Source organism: Rissa tridactyla, chromosome 4 (assembly GCF_028500815.1).
Source record: "Rissa tridactyla isolate bRisTri1 chromosome 4, bRisTri1.patW.cur.20221130, whole genome shotgun sequence".
Lineage (NCBI taxonomy): Eukaryota > Metazoa > Chordata > Aves > Charadriiformes > Laridae > Rissa > Rissa tridactyla.
The window spans coordinates 75,158,242-75,183,967 of record NC_071469.1 but is presented as its reverse complement, the minus strand read 5'-3'; the positions used below and the strand labels follow the sequence as shown (position 1 = coordinate 75,183,967).

The window sequence follows — 25,726 nt, the reverse complement described above, 5'->3', positions numbered from 1 at the left end:
ATCTTTTGCTTCTGCTCAGTAATTTTACCCTTCCAACAGGTCGCCTCTCTGGCTGCTCATATCGGATGCCAAACTAAGGTTTTTTGCTCTCTAATTTAAAAAGTCAAGAAAATACTAAACATTAAATATCTACACATGGTCTTACTCCATTGAACTTCAAATGTGGATACTTCTATTAACTACTTCTATACTTCTTAATCCCAAAGCTTTTTTGGTTGGATAAGCACTAAATGAAAAGGAAAAAGGCACTCTTATTATAGAACAAGACTGCCAAATGTGCAATAGGCTGAGAGTAGTTTCATGTGTATGTAAGCACAGCGTGATGAACTTTGAATTTCTTGACAGTCTGCTTGAAGTTTAAACTTCAAGAGGGGAAGACCAAGCCCTAATGTTACTTCTCCAGCTTCCAACATTCATGTTAACAATGAAGATTTTGCTAATGAAATTGTGTTTACAAAAGAAACTGCCTGTGCTCTATGAACTATTCATATTCTACACTGCAAGGAAATTTTGCATTACTTGACTCCTGATTTACTGTATGTGTAATAACAGCAATAAATACTACAAATGATACCCAACTTCTGCAGCCTTTTTAGAAACTCTTTCATAAATTGAAGTGCTGAAATTAGTTTATACAAAGAGGTTCATAATCTTCTTTCTCAAAAGCAACGTTTTCATTGCAATTAGAATTACCTTTTTTCTGGATAGATTCTTAGGTACCATCATTCATTTCAAAGAAATTGTGGTAAGACTGTTATATGGCTAAAGCTGTTACGTTTTGGTTTGTCAGTATTTTTCTAGAATTTAACTATTAAGAATGCAGTAAAAATACATAGGTTCTTTTTCTTTTTTTTTTTATAGCTGATGTAATCCTTAATGGATTTTTTTTTTCAGTTCCCTACATATATTTAAACCTCCAGGAGATGATGTGCCTTCTCCTTTAATGACTGATTATTTTGTGATTGTGTATTGAATTACTTGCCTAGATACTGTCATTGTGTATGACTTGGATAGATATTTCTGTAGATGGATGAACTGTAACTGAGCTAGCTATTGTTCAAAAGTCATTTACATGTGCAGTTAAAATGATTAAATGAACAAGTGAAGCCTATGTGAAAAGAATTGGTAACTCTGTCAAATATAATTTTCGTTCTGAAGTACTGTAGTATTAAATCAAAGAACTGGCACCTCTCCTTTTTATTTTCTACAACTATCCTAGAGCCTCTTCCTTTTTGTTTCAAGCTGCTTTTGCATAACATGTTATCCATCAGAGCAGCAGGTGAGCTTCTGTCTCTGTGTCCCTGCCAGCTGGTAGATGTTGCATTTTTCAAAGACTGAATGTGCTAATATTGTGTTGAGCCACAGATCGTTCTCCAGCTTTTGAAAAGAAAATTTGTCTTATCTTTTTTCATTCTGCCTTTTAACAGCATCTTACACCTTTGAAGATACACTGGGAGCTTCCCCTTTTTCCCCTGTATATTTTGATGTCGTGTATGAATGTCACTAGAATTTTTTGGGTAGTAGTTAACTTTTTTAAGACCTGTCTGAGAGGAATATTTATAGATGTATTATTACATGTTACATTGATTTCAGAAGGCATCCTCTTACTAAGATGCATTTTTATTACAATTTACAGAGGAGTCACTAGAGTGGGCTTGCTAATCAATTGTTTTGTATCATTTTCAAATGACAGTCTAAAAACCTGTTGGAAAATATTCTCCTACTGCAGAGTGTTGTGTTACCTGGTTTGAGAAAGTTTGCAATCTATAGTTTCGAGGAAGTATTGAAAATGGATTTTTATTTTTGCCACAATATGTAGTTCTTTAATTGAAGTATACATTAAATGGTTATGCATGTTGGGAATTACTATTGAAATACAAGAGTTGTATCCCTCTTGATAAAAGAAAATACTTGCAACATTTGTTGGTCACATGGTAGTTATTCCTTTTGCTTTGAAATAAAATCATGCCATTCTCTCTTATTCCTCAGGTGGAGGATACTGTGAATTTGGTAAAAAGAATAGAAAAAACTGGTATTGCTGCCATTGCAGTCCATGGAAGGTAAATCGATTTTAGGCAGGAGAGACTTAAATATTTTTTTTTAGTTTGCTGATGAACGTAGCACAGTAAAATATGACTAGAATACATTACACATGTAATATGTGGCTCTGCTTTCAACTGCTAACTAAATTGGTGTTGTAGAAAATCAGGTCAGTAACTAAGGAATTTAACCACTTGGTATTTTTCTAAATTTTTTGTATCAAAGACCAATAAAATTATCTTGCATACTCTGTATCTAAAAAATGCTGCATATCTGGATATGCAATTACAGCAACAACATTTTAAAATGTATTTGATATGAAAGAATTCTCTTGTGTTTAAAGGAAAAAAAAAAAGGAAAAATACATCACATATAAAGTAAGTAAGCGGAAATAAGTATGTCCCAATAATCCTTGAGTCATGTCTGTTGTGATTTGGATACCTACAAATTCCATAGGGAGTCTTTGGTCTTGTCTATTTTTGTTTGTTGGAAAGGAAGAAGGAGGAGAGGCCTCAGCACCCTGTCCACTGTGATGTGATCAAAGCCATATCTGAAGCAGTCTCCATTCCAGTAATAGCAAAGTAAGTTGGACTAATTAGCTCGTTCTTGCAAGATGCCTGTACCTAGCTTAAGACTTGCAAGTGCAGGAGGAAGACCCTTCATGTAGGGTGAATATAGTGTTACCTGTTACCAAAGATCAAGTCCAAATAGAGGTAGCAGTGCCAGCAGTTCGTTGTATGAAATGCAACGATACCTCAGTTTTTAGTTTAAAAATTCTGTGTATTTTTCAAAAATTACTGCTTTTGTGTGTCACAGTCTATCCCTTGCAGATTGTTTCTGATTGTACCCAGCAGTTAAATTCCCTATGCTTTTAAGCCCTGTGCAGTGACTGTTTATAACCCTACCACTGTGTATCTTGGACACTTGCACACTAGAGATCACTTGTCCCACTGCTCAAAAACAGTGTTACATTCTGTGGCCTCACACTTTCCCTGAGACCTCCTTAGTCTGCAGGCATATGGACGTGATACTACTGAATCTGTCTGCTTGTACTGATAGATCCTTCAGTAACTCTGTGATAGTAAGATAAGGAACATTTATTTTACTAGTCTTAGAAAAGTTTAGCTATGAACCGGTAAGTTTTAAGAGCAATTTTGTAAGCAGAGGTAATGACAATGAGGTATCAAACTGTCCTGAATTGTATCTGATCTGCCTGTCCAACATCTTTAGATGTTTCACCTCTTTCTAAGTGGCAGTAAAATACCTGTGGCCAGAGAAGCAGTGTCCTTAAATGAAGATCTCTCTTCATCGATCTTGAGTTTCCATGGAAAAGCTGCATCTCTGCAAACCGCATACTTGGGTTGGGAATTTGAGAACTGTTTTCCTGTTCACATTTCTATGTAGAAAATACATTGAAAGTCACAGTTTCTGCAGTTAGAAAACCTATTTCTGCACTGGACAAAGGAAATATTCCATGCTGATTATCTTTGTTGATCCACTTCTCAGTGGTTCACCCCCTTTCTAGTTTTCAGAATAATTTTTTAAACAACACGGAATTAAAAAGCCAAGCAAAATTCACGTTGTATGTTGCCATGAAGCCTTAGTTTGCCCAGGTAAAAGATGAGGCTAACAATTTCTTAGATTTTATGCATGTCACAGAAATGTCAGCTCTATATGAGTACTTTCGATGATGTAGAAGTGTGCAATTAAGATATAAAAATAACAGAGGTTTATTGTTGATAAATTACTTCTAATTAATCCCTGTATCAGTTTACTGCTTTGCCAGTGTCCCAACGTGCTGAACTAACCTTAACCATCCTTTTTTTATTTGTTTTTAATGATTTCTCTGCAGCGGATATGATCTTAGTTTTAAATCCACTTAGTGAAACTTTTCCCTCTCTAAAGAAAGTAAATGTACAACTTGGAATCCTGCTTATTAAATATATTTGATCCGTGATACTTGATCCCTGCTGTAACTCATTTGGCTAGTATTTTGAGAATTTTAACCACTTGTACCTCAAGCTTGGTCAGGAAATATACAGGAATGAATAAAAGGAAGTAGACTGGTGCTAAAAAAAACGCAAGAAAACTTGAATTAGTGCTGTGATTTCTAGAATGGTGCTGTGTTTATCGAATAATCTTTCATACGTGCAGGAAGCTGGCTTGTGCTCCCTTCACAATGTAAATGTCTGATTTTTAAAGTAAATTATAGTTCTCTAGTTTTATTTCGAATTTGACAGTGTTTTTGCTTTTGAAGGGATAAAGATCCTACTTTTACTTGATAGTTCAAAAGTCCAACTTTTATTTTACATTTAAAAAATGTTGTGAAGGGAACCTTTATAGAGAAATAAAAGGTGTTTTAAGCGTTCTTTTTGCTTACTAACATGGCTGACTTGAAATCAGAGGCAGTAAATAGCAGTGTAACCTTATTGTAACGTAGAAGTGCTTTGTGACTCTCCGCAAGTACTGTTTGTGGTTACTCTCCGCATGTTAGCGGCAGTACTGCATGATACTGTCCATGCGTAACTGGTTCCACTTGTGCCAACAAAGGTAGTGTGCAATTGAAGGTTACAGAACTGGCAATTACAAGGTACCATTTTTCAAACAACGTGGATGTGATTCTTTGAGTCTTATCCATTCAGAACTGTGTGAAAGCACACAGTTTGTATAAAACACAAACTATATTCTTTCTTCACAAAAACAATCTTCCATTTTTAAAAGAAGTATGCAGATAATGAAAAATATTATATATCATCAGTGTTTTAATGAGCCATTGCTAATAAAACTCTGACACACTTATTCTCTTTGATTTGAGATAATACCCTAAATAGACTCTGCCACCATTGGTAATGTAATATCACATTGAAAATACAAGGCTGTGTTAAATAGTACAAGTAATAGCAAATAAAACTTTCATGATTATAACAGTGATGTTAATTTTTAGTGGAGGATCTCATGACTTCATCAAAGAATATACAGACATTGAGACCTTCCAGAAAGCAACAGCTGCCTCATCAGTAATGATAGCTCGTGCTGCCATGTGGAACCCATCTGTCTTCAGAAAAGAGGGTCTTTTCCCCTTGAAGGATGTCATGCAAGATTACATCAAATATGTATGTTTTTTGGAACATCTTACTTGTAGTTAACATTGTTTAGAATTGTTAATCCAAATCTTACTACAGCATTTTATCTCATCTTAATTTCAAAGACTTAGGCTCTGGGGATATTTTAACATATTGCATGTGACATGACTCTTGCAAGTCAATCACTACTTCCTCTGTTTTATTTTGTTCAGAAAAAAAATTTCAGAAATCGGTATTCAGAAAGCAGTTTTTCCTGCTTATTCTTTTCTTACATATCATGCCTTTTAGCCCTAGTTTCTTGGGAACTTGAGGCTTTTCAAGGCTATCTAAAAATGTCTAGGAATCTGAAAAGCTAATGATACGTAGGTCAACTCTCTTGATGTTACAGTAATACAAATAATAGTGAACAGAGAAGTGAAGGAATATTAAATACGCAGTTAATGCTAGAGTCATTTTTAGAAATCAATTGCTTTTCACAAATACTGTCAAGAATTTTTAACAGCAGGGAAGCAAAGGGAATGATTTGCCAATGAAGTAATGCTGTGTATCTATAGCTCCATTAGCTATAGCTCCATCTACTATATAAAGTTTGATCTGTTGTTCAAAGTACACAATTTTAATGACATAATAGGAAATTAATTGGAAATCTGTGGCTTTGATCATGTAATCAATTAAAAATTTTTTGGTTTTTAAAAATTTGGACTGCCATTAACTAAATACTTAACGAAAATGTTACTGCATTGGTAATCAGTTACGTGAACTGGTCAACTCTTTCTTCGTAAGTATATAGAATAAGTTTATATGAATAAGTTGAACTTCTGTCCATGAACGCATGCAAAAATAATCGGATTATACTCACATTCATGAGTAGTCTTGAATATTTTATTGAGAAAACTGTACATTGTGGTTTGCCTTTTAAAAAGGATTTTGAAATTAATAAAGAGATATGAGCATTCTATAAGATAAATTTGTTTGGTGTACTTTATATGTTTTTATATACTTTGACTCTCTCTTCCAGGCAGTGAGATATGATAATCACTATACCAACACAAAATACTGTTTGTGTCAGATGTTAAGAGAACAGCTGGAAACTACTCAGGGTAAGAAGCTGCATGCTGCACAGTCCACACAGGAGATCTGGTAAGTACAAGCTTCAGAAAGAGGAATTGTACTCTCCGTCAAGCTTGCAAACGACTTCTCTGTCTGTAGCACTGCCTGGCATTTCATACCTTCAGAAGAAGTTGGAAAAAAAGAAGTCCAGTTAGTGAGATGTGGAATAATATAGTAAACACTTCCAGGTTTCCTCCATACTCAAGTGTTAAAGCGTTAACCCTAAAACTGTCTATATATTTGGCATGCTAATTTGAGTGGTACTTCACTGAGCGACATGCATTTATCCAACATTTGCATTAACTGATGAAGAAAAATTTCAGCATTCTGAAGTGGTAGTCTGGAGGTTAATAGTGTGGAGCTTGTCTTTTTCCAGAGATATTTAATTCTCCCTTTTGCATATAAGGTTTTTAATAATACTGGAATTTTTATGACAAGATGTTTGTTTTAAATGAACACTTAGAGGTAAACTCAAAACAATGTATGAAGGTCGTTTATGTGATACTTAAATGTATTGTGCTGCTTTTCATACCTCAAATATGCTAATAAACAATGACAGCCTTTTTGCGGAAATACGGTAGCTTTAACAAACCTCTTCATCCTGGACATCTGAAGCAGTCTGGATGAAATTTTTCGAAGGGGGAGACAGAAAAGGAAGATGGAAAAGTTTGAGAGAAACCATAAAATAGATGTGTGATTAAAGAATTCACGCAGAATGGAGGGGAATTCAGGTTTGGACCCATCCCAAACTGAACAAAATAAAGGTCTGAGCATGCACATGTCATATCCATGTTGTGGGCTGTAATTATCCTTCTGATGGAATGGAGGGGAAAAGAGTATCTTTTTTTTTTTTTATAAAATAAACAGTCTGAAACTGCTTGTTATCTTACATGTATGAAAATGGATAGAAATGTTGAAAGGTTGAAATATTTTGTAAATGGAGTTATTGTTTTCTAGCAGGCCCTAGTCAGAATTCTGGTCGCGTTCAAAATTAATGGAAATGCCTGCAATCCTTTTTGCCAGTTTATTGCAATTTACCAGTTTTGGCTCTCCATAAACGCTGCTGTCCACGATTATTACATTACAATACAATAAAGGGAATTTGTATTTTTTTATATAAAAGGAGCTAGCCTTCATTAGTCATAAAGAGCAATGGAATCTGTGAACAACACTCACACTTCGCAAGTTACTTTTTGCTTTTGCAATGTGAATAGTTGAACAATTTTTAGTATAGTAACTTAGTGTCTATTTTGCTTACAGTTTTCCAATTTGTTTAGACGAGATATAGTATAGATTGAAGGTGAAATAATCTTTTACAACTTAAATAAATCTGAGCCAAAAGGGGGGTGGTATTGTCTACCAGAATTAGTAGTAATGCATAGTATGGAAAGAAAAGAAATTGTAATTAAGAGTCAAGCCTTTAAACAGGTAATTAGAAGAGTCATAGTTTATACTCATAAACACTGGATAGAGATCTAGTGTAAAAGTTCTGGTTTTATGGGCTATGCCTAACGATTCTTGAGGGGCTTCCAAAATTGAACATAATCAGCTTTTCTACATGTGATGCAATACCAGTTTCAAAATTGGCTTAAGCAGTGTGTGTGTGCCTGAGAGAGGGACAGAGAGCGAGCCACTTGAAAATTTATGAAACTGCTTTCTATTAGCATACTCAGTCTTTTAACCACTGTTCTAAACAGCCTGTTATCAGCCAGATAACTGAAGAACATTCAGTTATTTAAAAGGCACCTATACATCTTTAGATAAAAATGTTACTTAATACTGCTGTCTCCTGGTGGTGGTGGCATGTTACAGCCATGTGAAGTTTTAACCTCAGTTAACAGAGAGCAGGCTGCTGCATTTCAGAAAAAAAAATAGTACATAACAGTACACAATTAGTTGTCTTCTCTTAGAAGCATCAGTTAGCATTATTCAGCTCCATTGCTTTTCCACTTAGAGCATTGGAAATGGTTTTGTGTCTAGAATTCATTTTGTCATTGAACAGCCTTATACCAATGAGCATTCTCATAACAGTCAGGAAAGAAAAGTTTTCTTATGCTGCAGGCTTTATTGTTGTTATCTGCAGAAAATGAAGAGTCTCAGTTTTTCAAAGTAGATGCAGCCTGCCGTGGATCTGAAATTTAAAAGGGTTTGAGGCTGTTTCCTTGGACCCAAATTCTACTTGCTTCCTCCCTTGTACTGGGGCTTGTGAATAATACTCTGAAGTCAGAAAATATGAGATTTTGAGGTATTTAGATATTGCTTACAGTATTTTTGAATACTAAAAAGAGAAGAAGAATCCATTTCCTGCTTTTCGCTCATATTGTCCTTGTGGAGCTGATGCACCAGGAGTCACTCAGAGACATCCTTTGCTGATTCATCCACCTGCAAGTTATTAATTGAGCTAATAACATGGAACATTGCAGGACCTGTATTTCTGTTTTATTCTGCCTGGACTTTCACGCTGCAAATTGAATTTATTGTGCTGGAAATGAGAACATTCTTTTTCTATTTGTAGCTCAACAGTGTCTGATAAGAATTGAAGGAGAAACGATATAATGTCACTATGCAGAACATAGCCATGCTTTCATGTGATTCTCTCTCTCTCTATCTATATATATACTCTATTTAAACAATTGATTTCTGTACTTACTTTTCTCTATCATAACGTGATATAAACATTTATTAGCTAATCTCTAATACAAAGGAATTCTGTTTGACTAGTGAAGCGTTTGAAATGGGTGACTTCTATGAAGAAACAACAGCTATTTTCGAAGCAAAGAAAACATCTTTAGAAACTGAGACACAAGATGAAGATGACCAAATGAAAGATCCAGATGTAATAAAAATGGCTGTTAGATTTGACAAGTAAGCATACAAATTAAGTTTTTCACTGCCTTGCTTCTGTAAATGAAAACTGTGTTTTTGACAGTGCCTTTGAGCTTTTGAAAATAATAATTTGCATAACAGCTCTTACTGAGTGAATTTTTATGAAGCAATTTGTGTACATCATTACATAATCACTGGCATCACCACTCTTCTTACAACTTCCAAATAGCACAGAAGTTCTTTAGTTCTAGGCTTCCTGAACTGCTTAATTCTCTCAGTTAACTTATTAAAAGTGCTGAGTGATTTTTAAAAATAAATCCAAACGTGTACTTAGAAGAATGTGAGCACACAAAGATATCGAGTTCAGTTATTTTTAGTGAAATTTAGCTAAAACACAATATACTACTTCTATAAAAGGTCCTGAACAAATTTCATAATACTCTTTTCTAAGCAGATAATGTACATGCTCATCTGCAGTCTTTTAAACACGTTCCACTCATAAGGTATTCCTTGGAAAACTAACTCATGGAGTTATGCACAACATTATTTTAAGTAACCTTTGATTATAAAGCCTATAGAAATGTTACTTTCCATGGTATACCCGTTTTTGTTATGTTTGCTGAACGTGATACAAAATGCTCCTCAAATCCAGTCATAACGCTTTAATATTTACAGGATATATTTATTACCTGTCTCTCTGATGACTGAATACTGTGGTTTTAGAGTATTTATTTTTTCTGCCACGTACACGAGCCTGTAGTTCCATGTCAGTAGCTGAATCAACGCCTACCTTTCCTACCCTTTTTTATTGATAACTCTACAGTCTCATAACAGAAGCAGCTTCTTTTCTTTCTTCGAGTGTTTAATCTTATCTTGTTGCATATAATAAGCAGTGCCAAACTGTATCTCTATTCTGCATTATATATTTAGTTAGAATATCTTTTCTGGTAAGTAACTTTTCTCTAGTTGTTTTACTGCAGGATGTAAATGTTTGGGAAGAATTAGTAGAAAAGCTTAGGTTTTTTTTAGATGTTAATCAGACATATTACTTGAATTATCTAATAAGGAAGCAGAGTATTTCTCATAATTTGAGCTGTAATACTAAACCACAAAGAATAACTGGTAGAAGTAATATAATAAGCAGCACTATCTGTTTTAAAATAGAACTCTATGCATAGTTGTTGACCATAATTTTTTCTGTCTAGGCGAGAATATCCACCACAGATTACTCCAAAAATGTATCTTCTGGAATGGTGTAGGAAAGAAAAGCATCCTCAGCCTGTTTATGAAACTGTGAGTCAATGAAGAAACCTTTTCAAATATCTTCTTCTGCCTTGTCTATGAAATTAAGTATTTTAGGACTCAAGGTAGTGAGAAATTCTGCTTTCTGGTCTGGCTATGCTCTTGAGTAAGCAGCTTCAGATATGGTAATACGCATATGTATGAAAATAGTAGCTTATTTTATTAGAAAATAAAAATTTAGAAATCAGACCTTCAATCTGGTTTTGATTCATGTGTGAAAAGTTGCTGTAACTGCAGGTCATTACACAGGAATTCATGACTGACTGACTTTTACTTCTGTGAAGTAAAGAATTTGGATTCAGAATGTTTTCTCTGTTGTTGCACGCTTATAGGTAGGAACTATACTGGACAGAAGCAACTGATTGGTTAGATAGGGACATTATTTGATATTTATTTTTTTTTGCAAAGCAAGAATATTTGCAATAGTTCTGTCAATGACATGACTGTTTTTGACATGCCTTTTTAACTCTTTTTTTTTTTTTTTTCTCCAGGTTCAAAGACCACTGGATAGATTATTCTGTTCAGTAGTGACAGTAGCTGAGCAAAAATACAGATCAACTCTGTGGTAAGCTATCAGTGTTTTTTTGCAGCTGTATGGTAATTGTTTCTGAAATATTGCTTAAAACTTGCAATGAAAGTGTACTCTAGTTTATTCCAGTTGACTTTGATCGAAGGCAACTGAAAGCTGCCTTCTAAAGCTGCCTCTGGGAGGGAGAATGGATTAAAAACTTCTGAGAATTGAATGTGACAAGAGGAAGTAAGCTTTAGCGTAATCAGGTAAACCACTGCAGATTTCAATTCACTTAGTACACTAGTCCACAAATTGTACTGGAAGGGGAGCAAATAGATGACCCGGTTCAGTTTTGTCTGTGAAGAGTTCGGAAACTAATCAAGGAAGGCAGAGGGGAGCACTGAAGGAGGTAATTTCTTCAGCCACTACAGCAGATCCATTCTCAATAACAAGTCAGGATTAAGTGTCTATATACAGTGAAGCAGAGGACAGTTTAGCGGCTCCTCAGAGATCACAGTTAATCAACAGTTATATCCAGGGCTGCCCTAAAGTTTCGTGACAGTATTTTATATGATCGTCTATTAATACTGGAGTTGACTTCAGGCATTTGCACCTAAGTTGATTTAACTGGAAAGCTAGAGCTCAGCGCTGAACACTTTAAAGAGGACAAAAGCATGCAACAATTATTGGTGTTTGCAGCATTCCTGTTCAGAGACTTTAGGATGTTAAGCTCAGCTGAGATGAAACTTTGAGAAGAAAATGTTTTCAAATACTGAATTTCACTGCAGTCCGTCTCTCAAATGACAGAATTCGTATTATTATGGAACAGTTCCTGCTTTTGTCAGCGTCAATGAACTTGTATGCCTGCCAGAGATTATATTTGGACCTCAGTGTCTTTCAAGAAAAATGATTCTTCAAAACTCAGCTAGTTTTGTTTAGTGATCATATTTGTAAAAGTTAACTTTCTGAGGATTGCAGCCACTTGGGACAAACACACGTTGACTTCATACCTTTGAAATGAATAGTGTTTGAGACACAAAACCTGATAGAAACAGATTTTCTAGGAATGTTACATCAGGAGTGATGCACCAACATTAACACCTAGCAAGATTCAAATAATTTCTGGAACTGACCTATTTTGTTCCTCTGCTATGAGATGACTACAAATGCTGTTTATTTCATGATGTTGCATCAGAGACAGGAAATTGTCTCTTGGCAGTGTAGAGACTTCAGTTTCTACTTTTACCTGTGCTCTGTCTGCTTGCTCTTCAGGGACAAGTCAAAGAAACTAGCAGAACAGGCTGCAGCTATTGTCTGTCTGAGAACATTGGGTGTCCCAGAGGGAAAGCTGTGTGAGGGAGAAAATCACCTGATTAACAAACGCAAGAGGGAAGATCGGGAACGATTGAATAACAGAGACCACGGAGAAGATGTTGCTGAGCCTTCCCATAAAAAAGCTAATTTTATTGAAGGAACTTCTGACATGAACGTGCCTAAGATGCCACGATAGCATGGAAATGAGAGGTTTCACACCTATGCAGCTCCAAATTAGCTCCTATTTGTATATCTTGCTGTTCCCATTTCGTTTGGATTCTCTCGGAGACAGATAAATTCCCCAGTTGTGAAAAATGCCAATGAGACGTTTACTGTTCACCACTCACTATCCCTATGGTGCCTTTCAGACAGGATAAATTAGCAACTTGATTTTAAAGAACATTGCAAAGATTATCCCAAATAATAAATTTTTTAAAATACCAGATATTCTCAAAGCAATTTTTTTATTGGTTTTATTACTTGTGGTTTTGTTTTTAAGAAGTCTACAGCATGCTGGTAAGAGATGTGTGAATGCATCATCCATAAGCAGATGGATTCATTATGGAACTACATAGTTAATGAGAAAAATCAATGTATGAAAATACCAGTAGCTAAGTAGACATGGTTTTGTCAAATGAGCTTTATACATGTCTTGCAAGCTTTATTTACAGCTGTTATATATCAAGAAAATGATTTTTGCAGAGGGAAGGACCTAGAAATTATAACTAAGCATGAAAGTAACATTCGTCTTTCATAATTTCTACTACATTTTATCGTCCAGAAATACAATAATAAGAATTAACCATCCTTTACTGGTCTTAGGTATTATAGTTGTGCCTTTCTAATAAGGAACTGGAGCCAAGCCTGGTAGCCATCAATTTGTTGAATGAAGGCACTTTGAGCTGTTTTGTTCTTTTGAACTTGGAAGTTCTAGTAAATGTCTACATGTTCATTACTTGCAATAATGGGCATCCAGATATGGCCTTATGTGTTTGTTCTTGAAATGTAACCTGGTTTGCCTCAATATTTAACCGTTAGTGATATCGGTGGCCTTACTCAAAGGCACACGTTTTCTTCTTAGTTTGCGATCATCATAACTTCATATTAAAGTAAACTGTAAGCACATGCTATATGCAAAGAGAGGATACAGACCCAGCCTGATTTCATGGCTATCTAGCTGAGCTTGTCTGATTTAAATTAGAGTTTTGAATCCCCAAAAGAATGTTCATGGATTAAGAGAATTCAGGGACTTCAGTTATTAATGGCTTACTGAAATGGTGGTTTAGTTTTCCTCAACAGGGTGAGGAATCTCCAGATTATCAGTTCTGGTCTGAAAACAGAGTGACAGGTGCAACATGCCATGATGAGGAGGGCCACGAAGGTGATCAGAGGCCTGGAACACCTATGCTATGAGGACAGCCTGAGAGAGTTGGGGTTGTTCAGCCTGGAGAAGAGAAGGCTCTGAGGAGACCTTATAGCAGCCTTCCGGTACCTAAAGGGGACCTACAGGAAAGATGGGGAGGGACTCTTTATCGAGGAGGGGAGCAATAGGACGAGGGGTAACTGTTTTAAACTGAAAGAGGGGAGATTTAGATTGGATATCAGGAAGAAATTCTTTACTGTGAGGCGCTGGAACATGTTGCCCAGAGAAGCTGTGGCTGCCCCATCCCTGCAGGTGTTCAAGGCCAGGCTGGAGGGGACTTTGAGCAACCTGGTCTAGTGGGAGATGTCCCTGCTCAAGGCAGGGGGTTGGAACGAGATGATCTTTAAGGTCCCTTCTAACCCGAATGATTCTATGTTACAGAGTACATGCCTTGGTTTGCTTTATGGAGAGAATTGGGTGAACTTGGATATACAGTTCTCTATGAGCTGAAACAAATACTGTGTTAATACTAGTGTGCAAGGTATATGTGTTATATTAAATCAAAAGGGTGCTACAAGTTTTGGGGGGAGTGTTTTCTGTTTTCTAGTAAGAGCATGTTTCTGAATGCTTACTTAAATTATTATGTGATCACCAGTGCTTATACTTACTCCTCTTAATTCATTGTAATAGTTGTATACATTAATGAGGTTGTCTGCACTGTAATTATGGATGGTCATAGCTAGGCCAAACAGCATGTGAAAATGAGAGCGAGGAGTCACTCCATTGGAATGAGCATTACAGCTAAACATAGAAGGGCTGTAAATTCTGGCAAATGGCTATGAAGTGTACGTGTTTGACACCCTTGATCAACTTCAAAAAGAACTAAAGAAAAGTGGCAATTGTATATGTGTGTGTGTGCAGGTCAAAATGTTTGGGTTTAATGACTTTCTCTTACATGCTTTCATTCCTCTTAACTGTTACAACTAGCATGTGACTTATCCTACTTTGATCATTCAATTCATCCTAACCAGTTCTACAGATAGGATAACTGTTTCACTGTGTATGTTCCCTTCTCAGCACTGGTTTTAAACTAAGCACTTCACTGACCAGTGCTTTCCTTCTAGAAATCGTTTGATTCACGTTAGTATTAAAGAGCAAACTGCGCTGGTGACTTGTCTGTACAAGTTTCTGCTATGCTTCTCTTTTCTGCTGTACCCTTCATAAACGGAAGGTGGCAGATTTTTTCTTTCTTTTTTTTTTTTTTTCCCCAGAAAAATATGCTGACTTCTGCAGTATTTAACGATACAGCCGTTGCACTTCTGCATTCTTGCATAGGGTGGCAATTGAGACCACAGTTGGGTTTGAGGATATTTAGCCTCACTCTTTGGAAATTATTTCTTTTTATTGTTTCATTTTAATGTGATGTGATTATGATACTTTGTCAATACGAACCAAAGCTGTGCTGTATTTTAAGTGTTTGCTTAGTGAAAAAGTTTTACTATTAATCCTATGGAATCCAGTGAAGCAACTGTTTTTTTTTTCTGTCATAAGGCTACAGCAAGCAAACAAAAAAGCAGTTGTGTTTTATTTCTTGATACTGATGCTGCAGAAACTATTTGTAACGATACCTGCCAAAGTGTGATCCACGGGTATGGGGAGAACTGTAACTTGTCCTCTCTGTAGCCTATATGTACTCTGCTTATTAGAAATGTGAATGGGAATACAACTATATTTTTACTAGCCTTTTAGCATGGATGCGCTCACTGTGGGGCTACCTCTGGGGCCCTTGCTGGTTGGAATGCTTTTTGGAATGTCCCGGGCTCTGAGCCCAACCCCGCCCTGGAATGTGAGGTTAAATGTTGGCGGTACAAATACAGAGTTTGAATATCAAAATCCTAGAGTTCCCCAGTACTGCAATTTCAGAAAGCTGGCAAGTGAACCACATGTCAGCTCAGCTGCTCCCTGATTCAAAGAGTAAGCATGCTTTGGGCTGCTGGGGGAGGAGGTGGAGCTAGGATGTTTTTTGTTTTGGTTTGGTTTTTACTTACCCGTTATGACCTGCAGAAGGGGCATGCTTTTCAAAGACGTTTACTGGCAAGATTGCAAGAGCTCCCAAACAGGTGTTAGCTAGAAAGAAGTCTTAATTCACAAAAGCATTTTATCACCACTTCTTTAAGCAAACCTACAAGCTCAACATACTCGAGAGTTATTGCCTTATTAAACAGGAGTCTGCTTATATTTGGAGTCCGAGTCAAGAAGCCATGTGTCAGTGAGATGGCCTGTAAGGCTTAAGTTTCCCTCTGTACCACAGTGCAGGAGGCTGATGTTTGAGGCTTTTATTCGGAGTTTCTGGTGACAAAGCTGATGAAAAACATTAAAAGCAAGATGCAAAGCCTTTGGTGAGGAGGGAGTGCCTAGTGTATTGTTAAACAGCAGTTGCTAGGTCAGCTAAGGAGAAGAATTGATGAGCTCCAGAGGGAGTCTAGTCCAGTCAGCCTTACTCAAAAGAGCATTAACCTCAGTGTTCTTTATGAGAGGAGGCTTAAAAAACCATTTGTGAGGTTCACTTAGCTCCCAAATGAAACTGTTGTAGGAGTTAATGTGAATATGCCCGTTAAATATCTATTAGATAAATAAATCGTTTTCCCTTGCCCTGGCATGGTGGGAGAGTCTCTGTTGTACGTTTTTAGAAAGTTGCTGCCTGAGATCCTCTAACAAAGCACTGTAGTACAAATCTTGACACTTTATTAATTTTAAATTATTTTTTCTTGATAGTCTCTATATACTTGTTAATGCTTCAGTGTGTCGTTGTGTTTGATACGAAAAATGAGCTTCCTGTTTAACTGCCTTTAAAAATTATTGATTGGTGATTGTGACTGAAATGGTTATAATCTATCTATAGTTGTGAACACGGATTTTTTTTATTAATGTTCTATTGTGTAGAGCTGACAACTGCATTTGAGTACAGATCTTCAATCTGTACTTTTTCGCTGTTTTGAAACTGTATAAACATTTTACCTTTTCTAATAAGGTTTTTTGATAATTTGTAAAATGGTCTCTGCAGTGTTAGGAAGCTACATGTGCCACGCATGCCTGTATATGTGCCACTGTCTATTCTATGCACAGGCGTTAGCAAGGATTGTTAGCATTTGGTCATAGGTCTCTATGTTAAACTTCTTAAGCAGAAACTGATAAAATGTTTTCCCTCATTGTGGTCTGAGAAAAGTGAGAGCTACAAAGATATTAAAGTAAAAGCTAGTACTTTTTTACCTTTTTTAATTTCAAGTGTTTGAAAACATTCTCCTTTTGAGTTAGAAAAAGAAAATTAGTCTCTAATCACACTTCACTGGGAAGTTTCTCAGTGACTTACCTCATTTGATTCAGTGCATGCTTATTTACTTAAGAAATTAGCTAATGCAATTTTCTTGAAGTTTCTCAGGCATCGAAGACCTGAATGCCACTTAGCACTTTACTGTTTCACTAGCTCCCTGAATCATTATAAAATGTAAAGCCGATTTCTTGACCATCTGTGTGCTCTAGTTACATACTCTCATAAGTCACAGGCAACAAACAATTTAAAAGCTGAAACCATTGTCATTGTTTTCTTCTCACTGTGCTGAAGTAGAGACAAATCGTGGACACCAGACAGAACACAAGTAAACACGTCTGGGTAGAGGTACCTATATGAACCACAAAACCCATGAGATCTTAACAGCGTTAAAAACAATATGGGACAGTTCCACTTCAGCAGAAGCATGCATTTATTTCCCCTGCATGGCATACAATGCTTTTTCTTTTTTTGTAATTTTTTTTTTCCGAAGTTAATCGAACATTCAGTGTTCAGGTCCTTAGGTGAGGGGGAACAGCAGAAGGGAGTGTTCACAGGGGCATCGGAATGATAGGATTTCAGAAAGCTGCAATATTGAGGCTGCAGGATTAAGCCAGTAAATCACTGTGCAGTTAGACTGTGATGCCTACCTGTCATATCAGTGACGTGGTAATTCTAGTTTACTGTCTCGCTGCCCTGTGGCATTCTCTTATTACAGCTAATACCAGCTTTCATATTTTGCTCTGCCTGAGCATGGAGAACAGTTGTAGTACTTACAAGGTTTATAGCCTTTAGGCTGTTTTAAATACTGCATTATGAATACTGAATCAATAGAGATTTAATAAATTGTCTTCTCTCCCATTAACTTTTATCAGCATGCCAAAAGTTGCAATGTAGATGGTAAAATCAGTGGTAGCTAGTGTAGGTAACATATGCAAGACTATGCAGTGGGACCTGAGATGTGTGCATATCCTGTAATGGCAGTGATACTGGGGTGAAGGGTAGAGAGAAAAAAAAAACCAAAAACTAATCACTGACGTCTTTCTGTACAGTAGTACTGGTTCAGAACTTACCCATAGATTCAGCATTTACCCATCTTCCTTGTTTTTATATTCAGTATTTAAACTCTTGTAAAACCATAGTAGGCTTCTCCATTCTTTGTTAGAGACAAAATGTGTAACACAACATTTATTTAAAATTATGCCCTACACCACTGCATTATGGAAGCAAACACAGCTCATAGTATGATGGAGGACAGAGTTTCCGTTTCATTTCTTCTTGTAGAGGAACACACTGAAGACAAACAGATTTGTTCCACCCCCACTTTGTTATTTTTTTCACACATCTTAATTTAAAAAAAAAAAAAATTAGATGAAAAGATGATTTTCCAGAAAGGGTTGATGTATTTCCATGAAAGGAAGAGCTAACCTCATCCTGTTAAAAAACATCTAACATCTTCACCTATCACTGCTAGACTGCCATTATGCGTGCCATTTCCCCCCCAGCCCAGCCTGTGAATTCACCGGATCACCTGGTCGGAGAGAACATTTCGCCCACACAGTTCACTCGTCTCACTTCCCCTGTGCTTCAGAATGCCACGTGCACGCTGTCATCATATTGACGTCCTATATGGCCCAACAAAACAGAATGGTGATGTTTCTGTGTAAATGCATATATGAAAAGTGAACACTCTACAAATTTTACAGGGTTTATGGGAGCCAAACCTGATCCTCAAGCCATGAAAACCACCCCTCTGGGAAAAAGAGTGGTAATGCAGTAGCTGTCTTGTTTTAGGACATTCTAATCCTCTAATTATATCCTTACAAACTGGGTACCTGGGGCCAATGGAAAATGCTTCTGCTCCAAGACTGGAACTCTCGCCTAGGTCAGTAGTTTATTTCTGCTGGTTGCAAAGATAAAAGTGCCTATGAGCAAATCGGAGGGATATTCCTCAGTTTAGTATGCAGTGATACTCTCTCTCTCTCTTTTTTTTTTTTTTTTTTTTTTTAATGGTTTAGGATCCTAGACCCACAGAAAGCAGCTAACCGTATTCCTTCTTGCATTAGTAAGTTTGGTTGGCTTGTCTATAACTGTGACTTGAACTGATTTTCACTAAATACAGGTCGGCCTTTAGAGAAGTTGTCTGTACCTTTTTAACAGGTTTTGGGATACTGATAAAAGCTAATCTTATTGAGGCTACTCTTCACTCAGGTCGGTGTGAGTGGGGAAGAGAGGATTTTCAAATGGTAATTCAGAACAGTTTCTCCTCAGTTCTTTTCTTAGCCTTACTAAGCTAAAGTTAGCTTTTGTAAATACCATTCTTTTCTACCATCTCAATATTTAGAGCAGGCATGTCAAGCTGACCAGTCTTTTTATCTGAACATAAACAATCACCTTGTTAATCCCTGAATTTCCATTGCAAGCCATTCTTGCATCCCTGGGTGAACTACAATGAATTTGGGATTCAACTGTTACACCCGAGTTACTAGGACAGTATTGTGTGGCTGTTGACTTCCATTCAAGAAGGAGTTTAGCTGGGATGACAAAAAAAGCATATCTGTTGTCTTCCTGTCATTGCTTGGCAATGATTGCTTCTGTAGGTAGAGATCACTAAGCACCACAAATACTTCTTCCTTGACTTCTGTAGTGCACAGCTGGTAGCATTCAACTGGTGTCAGTGTTGGTTTTCATTTTTGTTACTTCCTCATGCTGTGACTGGGGTCCTCGAGAGCATGCGCCTGTCCCTTCAGCAGGGGGATCTAGCACAGGGGCAGAGCACACAACTGGGAGTGGACACCACCTTTGATGGCCCAAACAAAATCTACTACCAAATGTCAGTCAGCACCTGAAGTGCCTTACCTGACATGTAAAGACTGGCTAGAATACCTCAGATGAATTATGAAGGTGGAAAACACAACTGGATAGGGAGCCTGTTGCTCTAGCACCTGCGCTCATGGGAATACCTATGCAGGCAGTAAGGATGTTTTAACTATAGTGGAATGAGCTGCTTGTTTCAATACAGTTCTTAGCATTAAACATCCTGTTGACAACGTCAGCATGAACATCGGTAGCAGAAAATAAAAAGTGATTAAAATTTTTTTTTTTTTTAGTCCTTTCAAGTACAGTATCTCCAGATCAAGACTCAAGGTCAGTGATACGGGCTTCTGTGGAGTGTTACGGTTTATGACACAGCCGATCTCCTAAAAGAATGTAATAACTTTCATTCTTTGACACTTCTATGCAAATTAGCACAGACATTAGCGAGATGAGAAGGTACAGACCAACTGGATGTGCAGTTGTCTGATGTGCTTCCTTGTGATTCAAGAAATGGAACTGGGAAGTGTCTAGCATATGTCTATCCAATATACTTCCCATCTATTCAGTATTTTGTGGACAAGTTGGTAACCTTTGCATAGCAGATAAAAGCTATCAAATTTATTCTGCTAATTTGCATAGATTAGTCAATTAATGAACAATTTCCAGTAGTGAGCTCTGTCAACATCCTGTGTGTGTATCTGTATTATAAATACACACAGTACATCATTAACTGCTGTAGTTTAACATAAAACTAGCACCAAGAGGATCTTCCTTGGTAAGTGAGGAAGTGGCATGATCTGTCATTAGTTTCCTCCTAACGAGAAACAAGTATCTTGAACCACATCTTTAGACTCCCACGCCATTGTGGGTATCAAGATGTTGAGCTCGGTTTATTTTAAAGGTCATCATGTGAGATCTAACACACAATTTCTAAAGTATAAACAAAACAGAACTCTACAAAAGGAAAATGCAGATTGTCAAAAGTGAGTGAAACTTAACACAATGTCTAAAAATAGACTCCCAACATTACTTCTGTGACTTAAAAACATTAGCAATTATGCACAGGGTTTGTTTGTTGTTGTGAGATGAAGTTCAGGTCTGTGTGGAATATAGTTATATTATTTGTATTATAGCAACATCCAAAATAGGCCAAGTGTTAAGAGTATATGGAGCATCTACTATCAAGAATTTACTGTCTAAGAGAACAAATGTGAAAGGTAGGGCAGGCAGGATATAAGTGTACACGAAGGGTGGAAGGTAGGTAGGAGCACAAAGCTGACTGACCCATTTTTTCACTAGCAGGTGTAAATCTTTTTGTGCTTTTGGTGGTCTCTGTGACAGACAAAGATGGATGTGGTAAAGGAGGAGGAAGCTGAAGGACTCAGAGTAGACTCATGTCATAATCAAGATATTGGAGAAAGAAAAACTTCATATAAAGCAGCTTAAAAGAATGTGTTGTTGGATGAACCAGTGAGAAGAAAGTTAAAATAGTCAGGGATCTGGAACTGGGGTTACATGAAGCAATACCAATGTCATAGAGTAAAATGATTTACCATCTCCCCAAGTGCTTTTATTGGTCATTTAGATACGGTTCTGGGATGCTGGATAATGTCCTGGATTCAGACCTACACACTACAAATGTGGAAAGTAGTGACATATTTTCCTATATATGATTCTTGACAGGAGATTATTTAAAACAGAGATCAACATTGTTTCAAGTTTTCACTAGTTGACTATAAGGTTTTAGACTGGATTACTTATAAAGAATGAAATGCTGGGTAAATTAGGTGGATTAAAGTAACATATTTTGGATCTAAGTTCTCACAAACTGAAAAGCTATTTAGGCAAGGAATTTTGCCTCAAGCCCTTTTCTGTTTGAAATTTTTAAATTGTGTGCTTAAAAAGAAGGAACTGGTATCCAGTACTCTATGAGAACTGCATGAGACTTTTCATGAAACTTTTTATAGTTTACTGAGATGGGAGGTGAACTGAAGAATGCTATAAAGGGGTATTGAATGACCATCAGTTGAAGAAGTTGCTACCGTCCTTGAGTTTCATAGGTGTACTAGAATGACACTGTGTTTGAACTATGTTGCCAGTATATTCTTGGGACTAATTATTCCTGAAACAAATAATACACTCGAAAGCTCAGATAAAGCTACGCTCTTAAGATACTGAATAACCTATTGTAGCATTCAATTCAAACGTGAAATGCTTTATTTCTTGAATGTATGGAGAGGAAGGAACTACGAAAGGAAGGAACTAAGGCAAGGAACTACGAAAGGTGACTTGACATCAGTCCTGAGCTATTCAGGCTCATGGGTAATTTCATCCCTTTACAGCTCCGGTTCCTCTGTTAGCCTAGAGACGTTGTATGTTATCAAGGCTCACATAATAGGCTGTGATTCAAACCAAGTTATCAGGTCCTTGCCTTCTGCTGCTTCTTATAACCTACATCACTTACTACCCCCTCCACTGTGCCAGCACAGACACTTGCTTATGGTTGCTTTTATTTTTCAGGTGAATCAATTCCCTGATCCGATTCACTCTGGGACCACCCAAGTATTAATGGTGGCACAACAGCAAGGATGGCATCTAGGCAAGAAAGGGTACCTGGGAATGGAGACTGCTGAAGTCAATGTTCCTCACCTAGGAAGGGGCAGTACAGGCACAGCCTCATGAACTTCAGGCCCAGAGAAGAACCTTCTGGCAGCCTAACATTTGTAGACGTTGTTTATGGGCAGGGTTCATATGAGTCAAATCAGAGTTGTAATTTTTTTGCATCAAATTATCCCTACAAATGGTGAGAGTCATGGCAATAGAGCCCTCCTGAATAAGAACACTGTCCATTGGGAAACAGTTTGCTTTGCAAGTTCTGTGATTCCCGAGAGCAGCTAAGGCAAATGTTATTTCCTCGTAATTTAAGTTGTATTGTTAAAATACTGGTTAAAATGACTGCCTGGCTACTGGCAGAACAGCCAGGCCAGAACAGATTTCGGAGCTGGCTAAACTTCTCAAGTATTCAGTTTTGTAGAACATAATGCACCCCTGCAATGAAATCCGTGCTGCAAGGGTTCTGTCAGCAACAGCTAATAGAGCTGCTTTATAGCCAGACTGGCTGTGCCTGCATGAGCTGTAGCTCTAAAAATGCCTACAGTGTACATACGCTCTCAGTCACAGTGGGAGAAGTTGGGGGGGTCAGTATATGCATTATTTAATGGTAAAATGGTTGTAATTCTGTTAGACTACCCATTGATTTTGATGCATATGGCAGCAATGTGAGTTTGTGATGGAAATCTCCATTTCTGAGGATAGATTGTGATTTTAGGGAAGACTGTTATCTTTTAAACCCTAGACATTTTATTGCCTGTTGCTCACCCACGATAGGGATCATGGCAGCTGATAAACAATTCAGTCAAGTGTAAAATCTAAAATTAAATACCTCATCTTCCCTCTTTTGCTCTCCCACTGTTGTTTCATGAAAATGAAAAATACTTTGAAATAATTATTGAATCCACAGCATACTTCTAAATGTTTGTCTTGAGTATTAGTGCTTTGGAAGAGGTTTGGATTAGTGTCTGTATAGGCTGTAGTCCTCTGCCTGCGATTCAGATACGGTGTAGTCAAGTCAGTTTTATAAGCGTGTCTTGTTGAAGTCAGTTCTAGAAAAGTAACCCTGGACATCTCTTCCTGCCCCTGCATTGTCCTCTGGGTTCTGCAGATGCAACTATGGGTACAACTATTTGGCTAACTAGGCTGGGGAACTGATGCAGAGGAAAAACAAGCAGGCAAAATAGAGTGGTTTTGTTGGGTGAAATTTTTTTGATAACCAAGAGCCGCTGCTGCCAGAAGAACCACTTACAAAACACTCTTACTCTCATCTAGGATGACTTTGAACCAGGCTTATATAGTTCCTGGGCTATCCAGGGCCCCACAGTTCACATTACCAGATGCTTTGGACAGGGTCTTGCTCCTAAATGAAAGATGAAAATAGATACTTTTTGAACACAGAAGTGGCAGCTGTAAGTATTTAAAGGGTAGATATTGGCAACTACAAATGAGCTGAAATGGAAGCTAAGTGGATTCGTGCATGGCTAACAGACAAATAGCATTCTTGTACAAACTGAGTTGTCTTTCCTGGCAGTAAGGCAGTCACTGGGTAACAGATGCTGTGCCTCTTCTGTATGCACGAAAGATATAAGCATTTTATATTTGGAGGGGAGTTAGTCTGCAGCAAACAAAAGTTGTGGCAATTCAAAACATGGACAGGAGATCAAATACATTTCATCTTGCAGAAGTTTCTAAGTTAACTGGTTTTAATTGTAAAAGATTATTTTTAAAATAGAACTGCCAGAGGCTAAACTTTACAGATCATTAAAATATGAAGACTTTTTTCCAAATGGTCATCAGTTTCTCTCTTTAAAGAAACTGCTATATAGTTGCCTACTCCTATGATATTCCTGGGGTTTCCTAGTGAGATCTCGCTCCTTTCTTCTAAATCATGGTATTCATTCACTTTGTTTCGGGGTATTAACAGCCATGGTAACTAACTGTCAGTGAGAACCTTGTCCAGTCCCTTGAGTAACAGGAGCCAACAAAAAGGAACATTTTTCTTTCATTCCTTTCCTATGGTTCTCTGATCATTTGCCACAAAAAGCAGATTATTTTGACAGAACCAGGTTAGGGAGTGGCTCCATGTGTAGTCAGACTGGCAGATCTGAGAGGACTGGCAACTACACGCGGTATGAAGGAGTTCACCTCTTAATACAGATCAGTGGCACAAGTCTGACCATGTCCTCAAATTCAGTAATGCTCCCTCTTGGATCAAGGCAGGGAAGATGGAAACTCCATTCTCAAGGTGCCTTATGATACCAATTCTTCTTTCAAAAAAAAGAGGCCAAATAAATACTTAGCTTATGATCCTTATGATTTCTGAATTATACACTTGAAGTTCTGATTCTCTAGACAGGAAACGAGCTTGATCCTTTGCTTTACTTGGCTATGAGTGAAGCCAGGGTTTGCAGAGAGATCCTCCATACTGGGCTGGTCCCAAAGAGCATAAGGGATGGAAAAATGTGAGGAGATGGTAAAGGTTCAGGGGAAATAATTGAAAGAAAACTTGTTCCAGGATCCACACTAACCTTTTTTCAACATTCTTTGATGCTGTTCCTGAGAATCTATTATATTTTATCTAACGAGGTTATGACATCTTCTACAGTACGTCTTCCTGATGAATTCAGATACTTCTTACAGCTGCTGAGATAGGTGACAGACAAACTAGACACTGTTCTCTGTGAACCATATGACATATATCTGGGAAAGCATATGAACTTCTTGACATTATTCACTCTTGAACTTCAACGCAGATTGGCAGAAACAATACAGTTGGCTCCAGTCTCCATGTTCCTACCACATCTAAATAAGCCTATATAAGACAGAAATTCCTTTAAGAGGATTTATGCATTTTAGTTTTCATCTGACTCCTGGCTCCATATTTTTGCTATAGATTAAAAACCACGAATATACAGGATTACCAAGAGTTATTTCTAAAGGGAAAGATTTGGGAGTGGAGGGGCAAAACAAAAAAGTCCCTCTGTTCCCTAAAACAAAAGCATATTATTTGGAATCTCTTTATAGAGATTCTATAGAGGGAGCATATACCGTGTTCAGTATGTGAAAGGTATTCCGTCTAGTCGTGCTGCCCTTCAGAAAATTTACCAAGCTTTGGCAGTATCACTGGGGAGGCAGATACGACCTGTAAACAGACTAAGCGTTAGGGATTACCTATGCCAAAACAAGTACTGTATTATATGGAGTAATAACTCAGCCCTCTATTCATGAAAGTGGGGAATGAGCAGCTGCTTAACAGTTCTTTTCTGAGTGTTACAGAGCCTTTAAAAATCTGTCTATGAATTTTTCCCTACAAATGCCTGTATTGTGTAATCTGGTTTGGGGATAGGCAAGCATACTGGATCTTGGAAGTCTGTAAATTTATGTGTGGTTATAAAATAGTCTGCACATTTTAATTTTTA

At 37.3% G+C, this 25,726-nt stretch overlaps 1 protein-coding gene across 10 annotated transcripts in view; it reads left to right on the top strand.

Moving 5' to 3' along the window:
- The window catches only part of DUS2 (dihydrouridine synthase 2), a 54,204-nt gene that overhangs the window by 15,945 nt on the left and 12,533 nt on the right, over positions 1-25,726 (top strand). For 4 of the 10 annotated variants that reach the window (XM_054198709.1, XM_054198714.1, XM_054198708.1 and 1 more), the window contains exons 9-15: positions 1,990-2,060; positions 2,535-2,621; positions 4,985-5,153; positions 6,142-6,263; positions 8,955-9,098; positions 10,265-10,352; positions 10,853-10,926. In XM_054198709.1, coding sequence (XP_054054684.1) covers positions 1,990-2,060; positions 2,535-2,621; positions 4,985-5,153; positions 6,142-6,263; positions 8,955-9,098; positions 10,265-10,352; positions 10,853-10,926 — 755 coding nt within the window. Of the gene's footprint in view, positions 1-1,989; positions 2,061-2,534; positions 2,622-4,984; positions 5,154-6,141; positions 6,264-8,954; positions 9,099-10,264; positions 10,353-10,852; positions 10,927-12,144; positions 12,630-14,820; positions 18,560-18,583; positions 18,758-22,214; positions 25,713-25,726 lie in introns of those variants that run through there. The other 6 variants (XM_054198707.1, XM_054198706.1, XM_054198710.1 and 3 more) reach the window with 4 other exon arrangements.